The sequence below is a fragment of the Rhopalosiphum padi genome, chromosome 1, assembly GCF_020882245.1.
Source record: "Rhopalosiphum padi isolate XX-2018 chromosome 1, ASM2088224v1, whole genome shotgun sequence".
NCBI lineage: Eukaryota > Metazoa > Arthropoda > Insecta > Hemiptera > Aphididae > Rhopalosiphum > Rhopalosiphum padi.
The window spans coordinates 90,257,288-90,276,183 of NC_083597.1; the positions used below are offsets into that span (position 1 = coordinate 90,257,288).

At 25.0% G+C, this 18,896-nt stretch overlaps 1 protein-coding gene across 2 annotated transcripts in view; it reads right to left on the minus strand.

Annotated features, from left to right (window-relative positions):
- Positions 1–18,594, minus strand: part of LOC132931266 (histone acetyltransferase KAT7) — a 90,668-nt gene extending 72,074 nt beyond the window's left edge. For both annotated transcript variants that reach the window (XM_060997354.1, XM_060997357.1), the window contains exons 1-7: positions 18,428–18,594; positions 16,681–17,389; positions 14,376–14,708; positions 14,069–14,307; positions 13,721–13,993; positions 11,352–11,578; positions 10,969–11,155 (exon numbers count right to left, since the gene is read on the minus strand). In XM_060997354.1, the coding sequence (XP_060853337.1) occupies positions 10,969–11,155; positions 11,352–11,578; positions 13,721–13,993; positions 14,069–14,307; positions 14,376–14,708; positions 16,681–17,389; positions 18,428–18,445 (1,986 nt within the window). In that variant the 5' untranslated portion in view covers positions 18,446–18,594. The remainder of the gene's footprint in view (positions 1–10,968; positions 11,156–11,351; positions 11,579–13,720; positions 13,994–14,068; positions 14,308–14,375; positions 14,709–16,680; positions 17,390–18,427) is intronic.
- Between the last annotated feature and the right edge of the window lie 302 nt (positions 18,595–18,896).

Below are 18,896 nucleotides of genomic sequence, written 5' to 3' on the forward strand. Positions count from 1 at the left end.
TTTATACGTTTTGTTTTAAAATTATAAGATGATTCTATTTCATTTAATGGTAATTTGAAAATGATTAATAAAATATATTTTATTATAATATAACGTGTCTTCACAAAATTTAATGCAAATTTTACTAATGTAAATTGTAAATAAATACGAATCCTAATAATAACTATTAATAACTTGAAAATTAAACAAGATTCTGTAATATAGAAAAAAAAGTATGAAAATCATTTTTAAAAAGAAGTTAGGTAAGTTAAATTAAATTGTTTGTAATTTGATTTTTTTTTTATAGGTTTTTAAGATTTTTAATAAGAATTTCTTATGAAGTCGAATCTTGATTTAAGCATACGAATTTTGAAATATAAACGTTTTAGATATCGAATTTTATTGTAATGGTTATTATAATAGGCAGATTTCAACATAGTTTAAGATAATGAAAAACTCGAGAAATCGACATTTGACATAATTCGAATCTACATACTGCACCTTCCTATATATAATTAATTTAGGCACAAAAATATGTCTGTTTAAATTGTTTTGAACAATATACTAAGTGAGTTTATTTGAATTGATATAATTAAAATAGACTGGTGCGTTGTTATAAATACAGTGGGAAATATTAATTAAAACCACCAATTAATTTAATTTTATACCTCATTTCAATGTTAAAAAAAAACTTTAGTGGCTATAGCTAAAAACTGGTATAGCATCATATAAAATAGAAAAGTTTTTTATTCTTTAAGTCTGATCATAGACTATGATTTATAGTTGTAATGTATAATTCAAGAGGTGAAATAATATTATATAGGAATTAGGAATCCGATGGTGACCAATTATAGTGGCTAATTTACAAAACTCTTCACTCTTCATCTCGTCCAATGATATTACAATGCCCAGTCCATCCAATTAAAAACTATCATTATGTTTCCTCAATGAAAATAATTATAGATGTCTAACTCTCCCCCGTCTGAATTCGTGGTTTGAATTTATTTATATATTTAATTGGGGAAGGAGGGTTGCCGATCCAAATGTTTGTGAAAGAAATACTGATACGTCGGACAGTCACTATTTTTTTTTTTACATCTAGTTGTAGTTAAAGACAATATACATATAAAACTAAATAAATTTTTTTTTTTAAATACACAACTCGTTATTACTTAGTAATACATAGTAATATAATGTATCGAATACAATTTTTTTTAAAAACCGAACAAGGCACCTGTTATAAAGTGAATTTAGGGGATACCTCGTCATTAAGTTGATCACAGTATTTATCGAAAGTAGACGATGAATGATGCCAAAAACATCAATTTCATAATATTATGGCAAAGATTATTTGTCATTAACTACTAAATCATTACCAAGTACAGTAAAAGAGTAATAAATAGCGTATAATTTGTCTATATTTTTAAATTTTCATTGTCTATTGAAAATTAAAAAATAATAATATCATAAAAATTTTAATTATACGTGTTTAATTTGACTACAGTAGTATAAGTAACTTCTTTATAAGTCATAAATAATATATACAATCGATTATTTTAAAAAATAAATAAATTATTGTCATTTCTTAGTAGTATTTTCATAATTTTAGTTAAAAGATATATTATATTTTTATAAGTATACATGATGTAATAAACTAATTATAAAAATAGTAGTACTATTATTGAACTCAAATATTGATTTGTAAACAATTAAATATTATACAAATTATAATATGTAGTTTTATATAAAATTTAGATTCCTAATTATAAAAACATTAGTATAATATGTAACTTCATAATATATAAAATACATTTTTTTTTATTCTAATTAGAATTAATGTATTTTACCCATTCTAAAGGTAGAAGTATAATAACTTATCGTTTTTATAAATAAAAACTTGTATGGATTACGCATATCAAAAATAAAAATACCGAAACGACATAATTCAATCAGCATTTAGTGAAGTCATTAACAAAACAAAAAAATGAAATCATCAAAATTAATTTAGCTTTCTAATTAACATATTTAGTCACAAATGTGAGGGAAATGTTTATTAAATAATTTTAACTTACTAACAGTTTGTTATTGTCATTGATTCATCAATAAACATAAATTATTCACAAAATGTAAACAAAAACGTAAACATGTATTTGAATAGAGTTTGCAAGTGCGCAATAATTAAAATTAGTATTGACAAAAGAACACAATTTATAATATTTTGAAACTCTAAAGGTTGAATTTTTTCGGCGATACAATAAGCATTGATTATTATTTATTTTTATGATGAAAAAATGTGTTTTCCTTCAAAAGTTCAAACTATGATTAAAATCTATATTATTATTATTATCATTGTTATGATTAATTAGCAGTATAAATTAATACTAAATTATTAAGTTATTTTAGCTACGGCCTACAGGACAGAATATTTAAGTTAGACGGTTGAATTTAGTGATATTGGCATAATGGCATACAATACACACACACACACACACACACACACACACACACACACACACACACACACACATATATATAGGTGCAGTGTAAGTTTGTGGGGTGGAAACCGACTCAGGTATAATATATAATATCACAGACGGCCGAGACGGGGCGAAAAGGGGCGACGGCAGTATAAAGCGACAATGGAAAGAGGCAGACGTCTCGACGGTCGTATCGACCGGGCAATAACTCCTGGGGCCTTTCCAGACATAAGCACAGCCGCTGGGGCTTTCATCTAACATAAATACGAATTTTAAAGCAGAAAGATGGGAATTACGTATTCCACGTTGCGTAGGTACCATACACAAACCATTTTCCATCATCACATTCATTTGCGTACAAAGTATCAAAAATATTTCAAAAGTAAAATAACAACAAAAACACGCAATTTTTCATAAACATATTCAGATTGTATTCATACAGTTTAAATAAACTTGCACGAATACCAAAAATAATAATTAATCTTACTGAATTTTAAATGCGTTACGTACACTCAACTTTGATATTTTGAACACATCATCGCCCAAAGTATACTTATTATTATAGAAGAAGAAAATGTAGGATTTGGTTTTAGTATAAATAATCATACAAATATGTCATCAAATTTTTGAAATCATAATTCCATAAAAATATCAATAATATAAAGTCAATAGATACCACTTGAATTTAATTTGTATCAATTTTTACTTGGTAGGTAAAACTATTCATGACAAAAGATACTTGGAATAATATATTCTACTATAGGTGTCACTAAATTATTAGTTTTTAATGTAATTAATAATTTCCTATTTTTATATGTTCGATAATACACAAATATTATTTTCAATTCTATATGATAATTGAAAATTTACAAACAAAACCATATAATATATATTATAAACTAATGCATTATACATAGCTGCTTAAGAACCCTTTTTACATCCGATTACACAAAAACCCGTACCCCTTATACACCATTTGTTAGTGCATTTTTTTTAATTGCAACATTATTATAGGCCGAACTTAAAATCATTTTACATGAAATTAAGACACTATAATATAATATAATAATTGTATGTACCTAACCTAACCTAAAAGTAACTTAGTATAGGTAGTTTATGTGAACCCGTTATTGATACATTACTACAGATAATTTGTACCACTTTCTGGTTGTGCTCGGACAGTTGTGCTATACCTTCCAGTAATAATTTTATTAGCAAATTCGTAAAAAATAATCTTTTAAGTTTAAAATATGTCCATACTATATAAAATTTAGATAATTTATTTATTTATTGAGTATTATATTACTATGGGAAAATAATTATAAAAATGAACTGTTGAATACAGATAATACAGATAATATCAATAATAATACAATAGACTGTGAAATTTAAATTTAAAAAAAAAAAAAAAATTAAAGAACAATTAATAAATACTCAAATTATCAAAACTATAATAAATAAAAAGTGTTTGTTTGTATAAAGTATTTCCTTAAAATTATAAATCGTGAAAAACTGAGATATTTTGTAATTTTAAAAACAATGTTTTAAGAACCATTATTTATCCAAATGCACAGTACAAAAAAGAGCAGTTTCGTCCTGGAATTCCCATTAAAATAATTAATCGTTCATTAAAACAAAGAAAAGAAAACATTAAATAAACTACACACATGGTCACAATAAATTTAGAGCAAATACAGGTACTCGTATGTAACATTTTGACTACCGCTATTTCAAAATGAAAAAGGTAGATTTCTATCAATTTGTACGTAATTATTATATAATAATAATAATAATAATAATGAAAAATTAATCAAAATAAAACTATATTATATAATTTTGTAAAAGCGAAGTTTTTTTTTATAGTGATTGTTTATGTTCTAGAAAACTAAGTAATAAGATATAATAACAATATTGAACAAAGAATGAAATTTATAATGAACTTCTTAACTAAAGAAACAATAACTGACTATAGGCTATATAAAAAAAAATAATAATCTCAAAAGATATTTATTAAATTTTTTATTTGTTGATATACATACTTATTCATATATCATCGGCATTAACATCAATAATACTTATTATTATTTAAATGTTTTTTTTTTTTATTTAATAACATCTATAGTAATTTATTTAGTTTTGAACTATCTTAAAGTTACTACTTATGTGTTTAATTGTCCTATCTCCTTATAAATTCTGATTTAATCGAGCATGCTATAATACAGTACAATTTAAAATAATAAGATACCTATATACTAACTTTATCAAAGTACATCTATATATTCAGCATACCCTGAAGTACCCGGATTAACTTTTACCTTTTCTTTCTAACTCATATTTTGTTTTAACTTCATTTATTATTTATTTGAATTTTACAACACAAAGTATTATATATTTTACTTATCACGTATGTAAAAATCATTATTGAGAATCTACAATCGTTGAAACAATAAATAATGTTGATGATAAAATATTTCATTTGATACCGATCTATAAGTGTATACATTTTTTGCGTGAACATTTATGAGGATGAATTCTATTAGCAACGACTTTATACATATGATATTAATGATTTTAAGTAATTCGACTATTAACATTTTAATTTTAATAACCTAATAGAAAACTTAAAAATAATATTAAATATTAATTTAATTATATAATTAAAACTTCAGCTTATCATACAAATTGAATATATAATTTCACATAAGTATTTAGTATTTATTTATTTAAAATGTTAATGTAGTTATTTGCATAATACTCGCACAACTTTAAAAATAAAACATGTATTTTAATATTATATTATGAATTGAATAATGTTACTAGTTATGTAATGACATTAAGTATCGATGTAATGTATGTGTTAAATTTAAATTCAATGATAAATCATTACATATCTACAAAAAATGATTCTGAGTAAAGACTATCTATTAGTCTATATTACTATGTAGATAAAGCTTATGATATATTTGTATTACTATAATAATTGTTAGTTATTTTGCTATTAGTAATTCGGTAAAATAATTAATTTTTAACTGTCGATTTTATTAAATTACCTATTAATATTTAATTATTATAATTGTACCTATATCGTTTATCTTATATTATTGTCCTTACTTATGATTCAATACCAACTTACTATAGAATAATATAAATCGGTTTATGATTATTGTATATAACAGCAAATAATCTAAATATTTTAAAAATATCACTGTGACATAAAAGAAAATCAAAAATCAAAAACGTCAATAAATATATTAAAAATAATATACTTTATATGTGTAGAAAATTATAATAAAAAAATTTGGTAAAAATTTAAAGTATAGGATACAGATATATTTTTTTAAATTTCAATAAAATAAAACACCGTTAGACGATAAATTGTTATTTTGCGCGTGAATTTCGTAAAATTTTAACTTTGAACACTTATAATAAATATTTGTAGTTATTTTAATTTAAAGTTAGGTTATTTATAAAGTTTTAATTTTTGTTTTTGACCAAGCAAATTTTTTTTTACAGTGTAACTTAATAACGAACCATCTTACATGCAAAATATACCAAATTTTATACTATCATTTGACATTTCCTATTCATAGTTTTTTCAAAATATTTTAACCATTTTAGAGCTCTTTATAGACATTTAAAATTTTAAATTGTTCACTATAAATACAGCTAAAAAATGTATCGCTAGATAAATAGGCCTAATAATTTAATACGACTTAATTTAATTCTAGACCGAATATTAATGTAAACATTTTTGTTTAAAAAATTCTTTACATGGAATACTCTCATCAATTATACTTTGATTGATCACATTTTTTATAAATGTAACTTTTAAAAAACATATTACAAACATCCATACTGTTTACATCAATTTTAAAAGTATCAAAAACTAAAGTAGGTATATAATATTATGAGTGTATGCATGTTAGTGTGTGTTAAGGACTAGAACTACATCTGTGTAATTTACTGATAAGACACGAAAATAATAATAACCAAAAATGTCGTAGGGACCCTATCCTGATCCCATTCTCGTCTGCCCTCAAAAATATACGTCACTGGGGCCGTCGTCGGACGTGATCATCATATAATACGACACAATATAAAACACTATATATTTACTATTACTACTACTTTCAAAAAAATACAAAGTATATATATGAATAATAATAATTAGTTACAAGAGCCGTCTGGGACTACTGAACGAACCCGACAGCGTATTTCATAAGGCTAACTAATTGTGTGCATAGTCACTCAAAATCGATGAGATTCCATAAATCGTGTAGTTTTACGATCCCTAAACTGTCTATTATATGGATAGTATTTGTATGAAATAGCATTTTATATACATTTTTTATTATTATTTATATTTAAATAAATCTAAATAATTCAATGAATATTAGTTTTTTCAATTAATTTGTTAAATATTATTATTTAAATATAAATAGGTTTGATGTACAATTTACAAAACATATAATGCAATAATTTCTATGTAGCTATTTTTATATTTGATAGGTAATAAAATATTAATTTTTTAATATACATAAGTATTAGGTACCTTGAAATATTTTTGTAGGTATAAGTACTATTATTTATAATTATTAATTTTTAAGTTACGCTGGTGAACATTAAGTAGATAGAAACCTATAAATAATTACTTATTTCCACTATATACGAAAAAAAAAATTAAAAATGTATACCATCATATATTTCTATTTCTATACGGTATGTGTTCTACCGGTGTTTTGATTTCCATATAATATTGTACTTTAGCATATAACTGTGTGTAGTAATAAAATGAAGTGATTTACAGGAACATATCTTAAGGTAAATTTATTAATTATAAGAAAAAACTTTTATTATTTAACTTTAATTATTATGCATTTACGTGGGTAGCAACTGAAGAAATATAATATATAATTTATAAATATTACTCATAATGGTATAGGAAACGTAAAATTTAACGAGTTAAGGAGACCCGCCGATTTTGAGTAACTATATGCCCCTTATTAATTAGCGTTCGGAAAAACGCAACCAAGTACGGGTCCATGACCTGGGACAACCCCATTTTCTGCGGTAGTTGATGCGGTGAGGTAGCGGTTCGGTGCTCATCGATGGGGGTGAGGGGCAGACACGCAACCGCCGCTTCGACTGGTGGCAGTGGGGATACGCACATTAAAATGGCTAGACACACGTACTCCACTATCGGGTCGAGCAGATCGACGTAGGTGTAAGGGGTTAGGGAAAACCCTTTACTATACTTGCGAGCCTCTACTCATCTGGGCCACTTTATATATTATATATTATAATTTTAACTCTATGGTGATGAGGACTGAAGGGTTAGAATATCTCGCCAAATACAGGCAGCACACATTATATTATACATATATATATAATACACTGTTAAGTTTTTAGTTTTAATGAGGGTGTGCCGATATTACGTCTTTTGATTGGTGGTAACCGTAATGTACGTATCAAACACGCCCTGTATATCGTCAGCTTTCGACAACATATTCAATTCAATGCCGTCATTTCAGTATTTTCCAGACACCAGACTATTTAAAACTCATAAAATTATTGAATAATATTTCCTGGGGACTGGAGTAGAAAAGTAAAATACCGATTTAAGATAAGACGAAATACAATAGTCTTTGAAAATTTTAGCCCCCTCAAATTACGCCATTGATAATATTATACTCTGCTGATACTTTATGCGTTCAGGGAAAAAATCAAAAAAATCCATTGAAAATTCAGTTTTCTAAAAAAATGTATTTCCTTTATTATTATACGGGTTTTGGGTTTTATGTACATAAAAAACACTAAACATTTTACCAGAAATATTCATAATACATAAATATATTAAGTTGATGAACTGAATCATCCTGATATAAATATATGAAAATCAAACTCGCTGGTTGTCATTAAAAATTATCAATGTATTAAATTACGTAAAATGTATAATCTAATGATATTTCTAAATATATACACAATATGCGTTACATATCTGATACATATACTTTAGATGTAGCAGATTCATAATAAATCTCTGTAAAAATTGTATTATTATAAATTTGGTCGCTTTGTATGAAATTATAATTTAATGATAAATCATTACATACGAAAAATAATTCTGAGTGAAAATGGTATATTACTAAATATATTCCATGTTTTTTGATACAGCTATTAAAGTCATTTATTAAACATAAATGGGTCATAGTATTTATATTAAGTAAATAGATAATATCTTAAAATTAATATACATACTTAGAAAACTTCATTGCGTATATAGGTAATTAAATTCATAATAATATACATAAAAGTTTCATATCCCCATGAATAATATTTTTGAATTATAACAAAATAATTAACATCGTTATTCGTCGTTAAAATACATCATTTTGTCCAATTATAAATTTCAAATATAAATATAAAAAAAAAAATAATTTTTTGTATATTTTTTAGATTTTAAGTCCCAGTAGAACTACTTATGAGGAATATAGCATTAATTTTTCACATCTTACTATCTTAGCTTAAAAAGTTGAGGATTTTTTTACTACAAAATACTAGTACTTCGTAAATTTTTGTGATTGAAGAATTTTGTAAAAATTTGAACTTAGAATGCATATAAAAAAAAAATATGCCTATATATTTTTATAATTTTTATTTAAATATAAGAACTCATGTGGATTCCATATTCAATTTTCCAGAATTTCGATCCGGCGAATTATTTTAAAAAATATTAAAAATTATTAGTTTTAACTTTTCTAAAGTACAAACTTGGTCCAATTTCCTATTCAAAATATTTTCAATGTGAAAAATCGAAACATTAGATTACTTATAGTGCACACATAAAAAACACATATCATTGTAAAAAAATACATTCATCGTCCTACTCAACACTAAAATAATTTTTTTGTCAGTTAAACAATGATAAATTGATAAAATTGAAATTGTTCATTTTTTTTAAATATAATATGAAAATTCATCACCTAGGTATCAAAAATATGCAAAAAACCTAGTTTCTTTATTGGTAAAAATTACCACTATAGTACATTAGCTTTTTAAAACATAGTAAAGTATAGCTGTACAAATAGCTTTTGATATCTATAATTATATTAAACTTCTAATAACTAACCACTTTAAAAGTTGACAGAATCAATTTTGCGAATACCAGTTGCGCAACAGCTAAATAATTAAGAGATCCTATGGCGCCGAAGTCCATGTTGAGGTCGGATCATGGCCCGACCTCACTTTTGAAAAATGTGGCCGGTAAGGGACATTATATAAACATCATAATTTTATTACGAGTATATTATGTTTATTTTTAACCCCCTCCCCATAAAATTGAATAGTTTTTTACGCTCAATAGGCCGCACTTTTTAAATCGCCCGACCAAATTTTAAAAACTTTGACAAACTAAACAGATCATTCATCACAATAAATTTAATCATGTTATACACTTGAAATTAAATGAAACAATTATAATATTCGAGTATTATATTTTATATGTAAATAATTATCAAAGCAAAATAAAACCAAACACCAAAATTAATTTAAGAGGGAATTAAAATTGTAATGCAATAAAAAACCTACAGTACAAAATATATATTATGTGTAATAATATTCACGTAAATTAAGTGTATAAATATAAAAATAAAATAAAAACTTAATATACAAAATACACAATTAAATTAAAATGTATGATAATTATACATAATTCTAGTACTTTAAGTCCCTAAACAAACATAAGGTGCTATGAATTTTACTTTAAGATAAATAAAGTAATACATCTATATATTATACCTATATATAGAGTCAAAGGTGAATGATAGAGTTGCTAATAGTACACTTCTAAATGTTTAATGTTTTGTTGTTCCAAGCCTCAAAATTTTAAATACAACTCGACCATGTTACAAAACAATAATTTAAATTCTTAAAACTACGACTATTGATAGTACTACTACTACTACTACTAAAACTATAACATAACATGTACTCATGCCCAGATGATTTATTTTAAAAACAGCACGCTGTTTAGGTTAGTTTTGCATTAGATTAAAATAATTCATTATAATAAATGTTATTCATTTTTCTTCCTATAAAATAACAATAAGTATAACCATTTAAATTCAATTTTTGATAGAAAAGTTAAGTTGAGCTATACGTTGAAAGTTTGACTTCTATAATAACTCTAATAAAATAATAGTGGACTTAATGTCAAACGTTATTAATTTTATTATTTTTAAGTAATATAAACAAGATAAACCTGTATAAATATAAGATAAATTAAGTAATTAGTATAAATTTAATTTTAACTAAATTAACAGTTTTAAAGTCCAATTATTAATAAACTTATAAACTAAAATTACTTTGTTTTAATGTAATGATGAGATCAACATAGACCTATTTTAAAATATAAATTGATAAAAAGTGAAAATACACTATAAAATATGATTATTCATTATTGTTACTACCTAATTATCATTAATTATATCCAATAGTGTAGAGATTAACTTACCTTACTGAAATAACCAACAATATGACATCCATCTTCGTCCTGAGTAGTCATTATATAAAACAAAAATGGTTCTACATCATAATAAAGTGTTTTATGATCTAGAAAGAACTTTGCAAGTAAACACAAATTTTGACAAAATATTTTGAATCGCTTTCCATCTACTTCCCAAACAGAGATACGGTCTTTCCTAAAACATATAAGTACATAAATTAAAAAAATTATATGAGTTAAAATATTAAAAAAAAATTAACAAAAACAACTAGAAAAATAGAATAATTGTAAAATAAATAAAATCAAACTTGATAATAAATAACTGGACAGGTAATCTAGTTTTAAAAACTTACAAATAAATTGTGTTACTTATTAAATAATTTCATGCTTACCGATAAACTTCATCACCAGGTGGATGTTTCCAAACACATTTAAGTTTATGTCTAAATAGTACTGTTTTACTTTTAATATAGTGTAAACAAAATTCACATAAGTACAATTTTGGTACTTGTGTATATTCTTCTGGATATGGACTTTGATACCAAACTTCCATCTCATATTTTCCCATTTCTAAATACTTTGTGCCTTTAAAATTTGGTAATTGTTTTAAATCTTCTTCCTATATATAAGAAAAAGAAAAATATATTAAAATTTACAATGCCTACGCATAAATATATCTATAGTATAATATTCCAAACCATAATATTTTTAGATTACCTACTTAGAGATACTTGCCACACATTAAGAGCAGAGCTAGCAGCACATCCTAAACAACTTCCTTTATCACTCACTATAGTAAGTGGTGGATGAGAGTTTAGAAAACCAATCAAAACTTGATTGTGTAGAACAGATGCAAATTGGCTGCTGACCAGTCATACTCTTTTAACATGTGGCAAGTTTACATAAAAATTGAATTTTGAATGTATAGTAAACATTTAATAAGTTATAAGTATTAAAGGTTTAAATTAGAAAAAGTAATGGGTTGTTATTTTGTAGCATGATTTGTTTCATTCTATTCAATGTATCTAAACATTAAATACTTATAAATTATAACACTTATAACTAATCAATTTATCATTCAAAATTTTATTTTTATGTATCTTAAAACTTTAAAAATATATTCTGCTTGAGAATATAAAATTAAATATATATTTTATACAGTAAAAATTTAAAAATTTAAAATATATTTTTTTTTTTAATGTTTTGCAATGACAATAAATAATTTAAAAAAATATATAGATATATAATATAAATACAAAAGTTAGTACTTCATAACACCTAAAGACATTTAAATGTGTCATTTTTATCAAGAAATAATGTAAAAATAATAAGAGTATAAAGAAAGAAATTTCTAATAAACAAATATATTCTGTCTTTTGTTTTAAAAAATACAAAATAAATAACCTAGCACTTTACACATAATAATAAATATCAAAAAATAATCTAATAGCAATTGAAAAAATATTAAAAAATAATACATTTATTAACAAAAAATTAAATTTCAAAAAACTTGGTAAATAACAAGAGATAAGTGTTTCAATAAAATTAAAAATAATTTATATTTTATAATTTAATAGACAAGCTCGAGATAGTCCAAAAGCAAAATTATGTCTGATACAAAATTAATTATAGTTAAATTAATTTGGTATTTATAAAAAGTGATGACAAATTATAAAATGTAAATAACTCAATCCATCATAAAAAATATTAAGAAAATTATTATCTATGTTTAACTGAAAGCTTTTTTTAATATTCAAATTTTTGAGAACGTTTATAGGTTATTTTTTTTAAGATTCATTAGTTTAAATCAGAAGTACAGAGAACAATTTTTACTATATTCCACAAGTGTAGAAAGTGAACAAAGGCTAGTTCATCAATCTTTCTCTTTAGAAAGAAAAGAAATTGTCAATCTATTTAATAGACATAACAGAAATATTATTTTACTTGCATCCCCATAAGTTAATTTATATTCAACTAAGATTTTATAAATTATAATCATAAGAGAATATGCTTATGTACTGTTTTAATATTTAATCATTTATAAAGACCAAAACCCGAGACTTAAAGCATTTACTTATTTTTATGGATTGACTTAAAATGTAGCAGAGTGCTATGGAAGTGTATGTCATGTTACAACAAGTTCAATTATAAAATTTGAAAGTGCTTTATTTTTGCTTTTTTGGCCAGTTTTTCTACTTTTTATAGTTTTTTCAGAAAATCCCTTGGAAAATCTATCAGCAATAAGGCAAAATATCTCGAAAGTGAAGTTTAATTTTTTTATAATATAAAGATTTATTTATTATTTTTTTATTTTTTGTTAGAAACTTTTCCTAATCATTTTGTTTCAATATTCTTTGTAATCTTAAATTATATTATTTTTAGCATAGTTACATATTATGTCTAGTACCTTATTTAATCATGTAAAAAAAAAGATTTTTATTTTTTTGATTAAATATTTTCGCTCAAATTTAAGTTTTTTAAATGCTTATTATTAAATGATGTTTTTAAGCACTTTTTTAAGCGCTTATTTTAATGATTTGAAGTGCTATAAGTTCCAAGCCTTATAAGACAATATCAAAGTAATCAGTATAATTCTGTTCACAGAAACATTAATTATATTTAAGTAATAATATGATTAAAACTCTCTTTTTATTAATATTCATTATCTCTTTTAATTATAGAAAAAAGAATTACTTGTTTGTATTTTTTTAAAATTCCTAATAAATTAGTGATTTGTATTGATACTTAGCAAGGTACTAACAATTTTCTCACTGGCTACTGCTTGTGCTTCTTGAAATAATTTAAGATCATAGGTTGGTATATTAGAGCAGTTGAGTATATCAGGCTCTAAATCTTTACCAGCATATTGGTCACTTTGCGAAGTATCACTACTTTCATTTTTTTTCTTATCCTCAATCTTAATCAATCTCATTTCCTTCACTTTATCTCGAAACATCTTTTGATCAGCTGCATTGGATTTTAATGCACCTTTTAAACGTTCTTCATTTTTCTTAAGTCGTTCAGATAAATTATCCTATAAACAATATGTTATAAATAATAAATATATGTGGTTTTAATAAAAAACATAATACATCATCATTTATATTACTTGGCATTGTTTAATAGTTAATCTGTGATACATTGGACAGGCTTCTGAAGTGAAATGACGCTCATATAGGCCATTCAAATGACCTAATGAATCACAACCATTAACTGGACAAAGTCTTTCTTCTAATTCAACAAGCCCTCCAGTATTCAATCTCTTATCAATACAATTAAGTGGCTTACGAGTTTTATCGCGAGCTTTTTTAGTAGGCGATTTGCAACTGGTACTCGTTGATTTACTTCCTAAAATAACAAATTATATTATTCTAATTTCTAAGTATTAGTTAATAAAAAAATAAATATATGAATACCAGTATCTGAATCAGAATCTGTTGCCGTTGTAGTTCTATGGCTAGCAGCCAATATACGACTAACTCTAGTAGATCCTCTAGTTGTAACAAGTTTTTGGTCTTGACCAGTTTTTGAATTGGAATTAGTATTTGAACCATTTTTAGTTGGTTCTGGAACTGGATATTTTCTAGGCCGTCCACGTCCTCTAGAAACTTTACCACTAGATGAAGATTCGTTAGCGCTCGTAACTTTTGTAGTAGGCTGTGGTGTTTTATTTAAAAGTTTCTTTTTGTGCTGTTCTTGAGTTGTTTTTTTAATCTTTTTATCTAATGATGAATCTGTATCTGAAGATTCTAAATAAACAAAAAATAAATATTAATGGTTTTTATTGTAACATATAATTACCTATAGAATGATTGATAAAATGAAAATGAAAATGTTACTTTTAGTACTAGTAAGAATATGCGCACAAGAAATCAAAATCTAAAAAGGGGATAAAGGGGTTTTAGTTACTATATTCCAACAGTTCCCAACCTTTCTAGTTTTGCAGAAAATATTCTGAGGCCCACTTATTTAATTAATAGATAAAAAAAAACAGTTAATTCAAATTTTCGAACCCTTGGCTTAGACCATAGACCAGCTTCTGCGGCCCATTGGTTAGGAACCGCTGCTATAGTCCATAATGATTAGTATTTGAACAGCATAATATATTATAATTACTATCTTAATTGACTTACTAGTGCACACTATTGCCAATCAACACACACAGATACGTACACATAATATAATGTGCATATTAATATGTATATAAATAAATATTGGGGTTTTGTGTAATATAATATTTAATTAGTATTGTTTTGATAATTAACATACAAGTAAATACATTTCCTTAAATTCAAATTTATGAATTATTATTTTTTGTAGTAGTATTTAGTATTTCATTATTATTGTTTGTATAATTTTTATTATTTTGTATGTGCTAATCACCAAAAAACTAAAAAGAATCATGTTTGCTTTTTTTTAGTTTTTATTATGAATATCCCAACATCTTGACCTACATCTTGAGTGAGTGAATCACCACATTTTTTATTATTATTCTATTGTGTGCTAATCGCCTCAGTTAATGTTATTATTATCTACAATTGTACATTGTCTTAAGCATTATATTTTACTTATGACATTAAATGACAATTCTATTTTATAAAAATATAAATTTTCAGTTAATATTGTCTGTATGAATTTGTATATTATTTAGATATAGTTGAAACGACTAGCCAATCTGCTTACTGACATAATTGTAAATACAGTAGAATCTTGGTAATCTGATAAATATCAGACCATGCTACTGCCGGATTAACAAAAACGGTGCATTAATGGGTTCACATAAAAACGCATTTGTACTTAATGAAAAATTAAAAAATTATTTATTAATTATTAAAAAAAGAATAACCTTATTGTACTTCAATGTTAACTGAATAAAAATAATATATCTAACAGGTTTATTCAGATTTAATCTGTTATTACTTAGTTTTATTGTTTAAGATAGTAACTTTATATACAAATACATATTGGTACGTATAGGTTAATAATTAATATAGCCAGATTACTGGACATATCGGATTATCGAACGGCAAGATTACAGAGATTCTACTTTAATTGCATTATTTTTTGTTATCATCTATTTTAATACATTATTGGGCCAGAAAGGGAGCTACATTATATATTATATATATTTTGTATTGATAATTCAATCCTTAACCAATAATACTGAATTGAGTAACTTATTTATTGTTTACCTTTTGTCATTAGCTTGAAATCTACATACACACAAGTATTCATATATTACATACCTCACTGTACAATAACACTCACTAGTCTTGCTTAGCAAACATGTACTCAGGAGTATTGCTTAGATTATTGCTTCACATAATTAATAATATATATATATGTGTGTGTGTGTGTGTGTGTGTGTGTGTGTGTGTGTGTATAAAAGTCAGTTGGTAAGAAGTAAAGTGACTTGAAGTATTTTGTGACCGGACTGACTGCCTAATATTATCTGTTTTCGGCTCAAACAGTTACCAACTCATAACAATAGTTTAAATAAAACAACTTAACATTAAATAACAAATATAGTACCCAAATTTTTCAGAAATACTTTTAAAAAATTACAATCAATAGAAGTTAAAGATAAATAATTAAAAAATTGACCTAAGTCAGATTACTATTAGTTATCGGTATCCAAGTACATTTTTTTACAAATTTTAAAACTTTTTTCTTATATACTTCTTATTCTTTTGTTTATAATATCTAGAAGATTATACTAACCAGAACTTGCTGATGTTAACGTGGATGTTTTAGTTGTTGGTGAATGTTTTTTTAATTTTGCCATTGCTTTTGGTCTAGGTTTTACTAATGCTTTTTGTGTAGTAGCAGTTTTCATTGGCGTTAGTTTTGGAGGTGGAGGATCACTGTCACTACTGTTTATCTTATCTGGGCTGAAAATACTTTTTGACTTTGAGTCAGGTTTTTTAACTCCATCAGAGATAGCTGTAGCTTTAGATCTCGGTCCTTGACTACGTTTAACATCAGATTTTTTATTTTTGTCCTGCGATTTTAAAACTGCTGCAACTGTTGCAGTAGCTTTAGGTTTTACTGGTGGAAATTTTCTTTTAGTTTTTGTTTCTGCATCTGTATCTGAATCAGTATAGATAGCAGCTGTTAATTTAGGAGCTGTACTTGGTTTATTTTTAAATTTTTCAGGTGAAGATTGTTTTTTAGATAGTTCAGAGACTTTTGGCTCTGAAGAAGTGGATGCTTTTTTCTTTGGTGACTTCTTCTGTTTTTCAGATTCAGAAGAATTATTTTCAGTAGTAGACGAGTTCTCCGTATCCGATGAACTTGTGGAATCAGATCCTGATGTTGATGATGATGAACTACTAGAACTATTTGTACTAGAATCTGTACTGGAAGCTAAATCTTTACGTGTGGTAGATTTAGGTGGTGTTGATGACTTATTTACTGAAGAGCCAGATTCCTAAAATAAAATATATAAAACAAATTAGAGGTACTTATAGAGAAATTAGTATTTGTAATTTTGTTTGCTGAAAAATGTGGTTGCTAAGCCAAGCGCAGACAACTGTGAGTGAGTAAGAAGTAGGTTTTTGCGACAATGTATGGCACATTTTAGTTTTTACGAACACATGCATTTAGCAAACAAAGTACATAAATATGTATTTACTCAGTAAACTATTGCATTTAAACATAAGAAATTAAAAAAGTTAATCACAAAATATATAAAAAAAGAAAAATTTGTTTATTCTATAGCGAGTTCTATAGGTATATTGTATATTTCTTTATTTTAGTTTATTATTGGATTTTAATTTCTCTATATGATTTGTATCTAACAAAGAACCTACAGAACATTGAGTTTGGAAAATGTACGACAACAAGAATTAAAATTTTAATTATTTTTCTAGAGGCTAGCAAGTAAATTAAGCATGTAAGTATTGTATTTTATGTTTTAATAAATAAAAAATATTAAGATATACAAAATATCTTTATTTTAATTTTATTAAAATATTATGAATTAACAATATATGTAGGTATGTACTTTATAATTAATACAATGAAATAATATATTATATAGTTAAGACATTGTTAAATCATACTAAAATTGCCAGTAGTGAACTCTGCTTATTTTAATACATTATTCAATAACTACATATTATAGCAAATTTATATTCTCAATAGATTTTATATCTACATACAATCTACACACAATTTAAATAATTTTGATAATTTGGTGTCATTGCGTAAACAATTTGTAAAATTACTTTTAAAAGAATTAGTTAAAATTTCTATTTATACCTGGATTATAGTCAAATACACATAAAACATTTTTAATAGAAAGGATTAAGAGAGAACATTTATGATTTCACTAATACGATTCATTTTCTATGAAAACAATGTAGGGAAAAAATTATTGCTTTAGAAACATAAATAATAATGAACAACAAATTATATTGCCAATAAGAAAGATAGTTATTGTTGACGAGACTAACGATATACTAACCTTTTTCTTCACAGTCATTTTGAAGGATTAATTAAAAATTATGCACAATGACAATTTGAAATATAACAATTTTTTAAGGAAAATACAAAAACTCAACGTAAAAGTAGAAAACAACAAAATTAGTATGAGAACCGAACTCAGTTCTTATCTGTTTGTAAACAGTTTAGGACCGGGAATCGCAAAAGAAGAGGGGGACTAGATCAGATATCTAGAAACGTGATAACAGCAATTCGATTTTCGGTAGTCAATAGTGCCAACATTGAAACCAAAAAGTCCCACCAATCGTCCATGCATGGGGTTACAATCATAGACATTTCTATTATGTATTTATGTCTATGAATGGACCTATGATCAAGGCTCAGGACTTAAAGCATTTGCTTATTTTTATTTTTTATGGATTGACTTTAAAATTAAAATATAGCAGAGTACTATGGAAGAGTATGTCATGTTAGAAAACGTTGAAATTTAA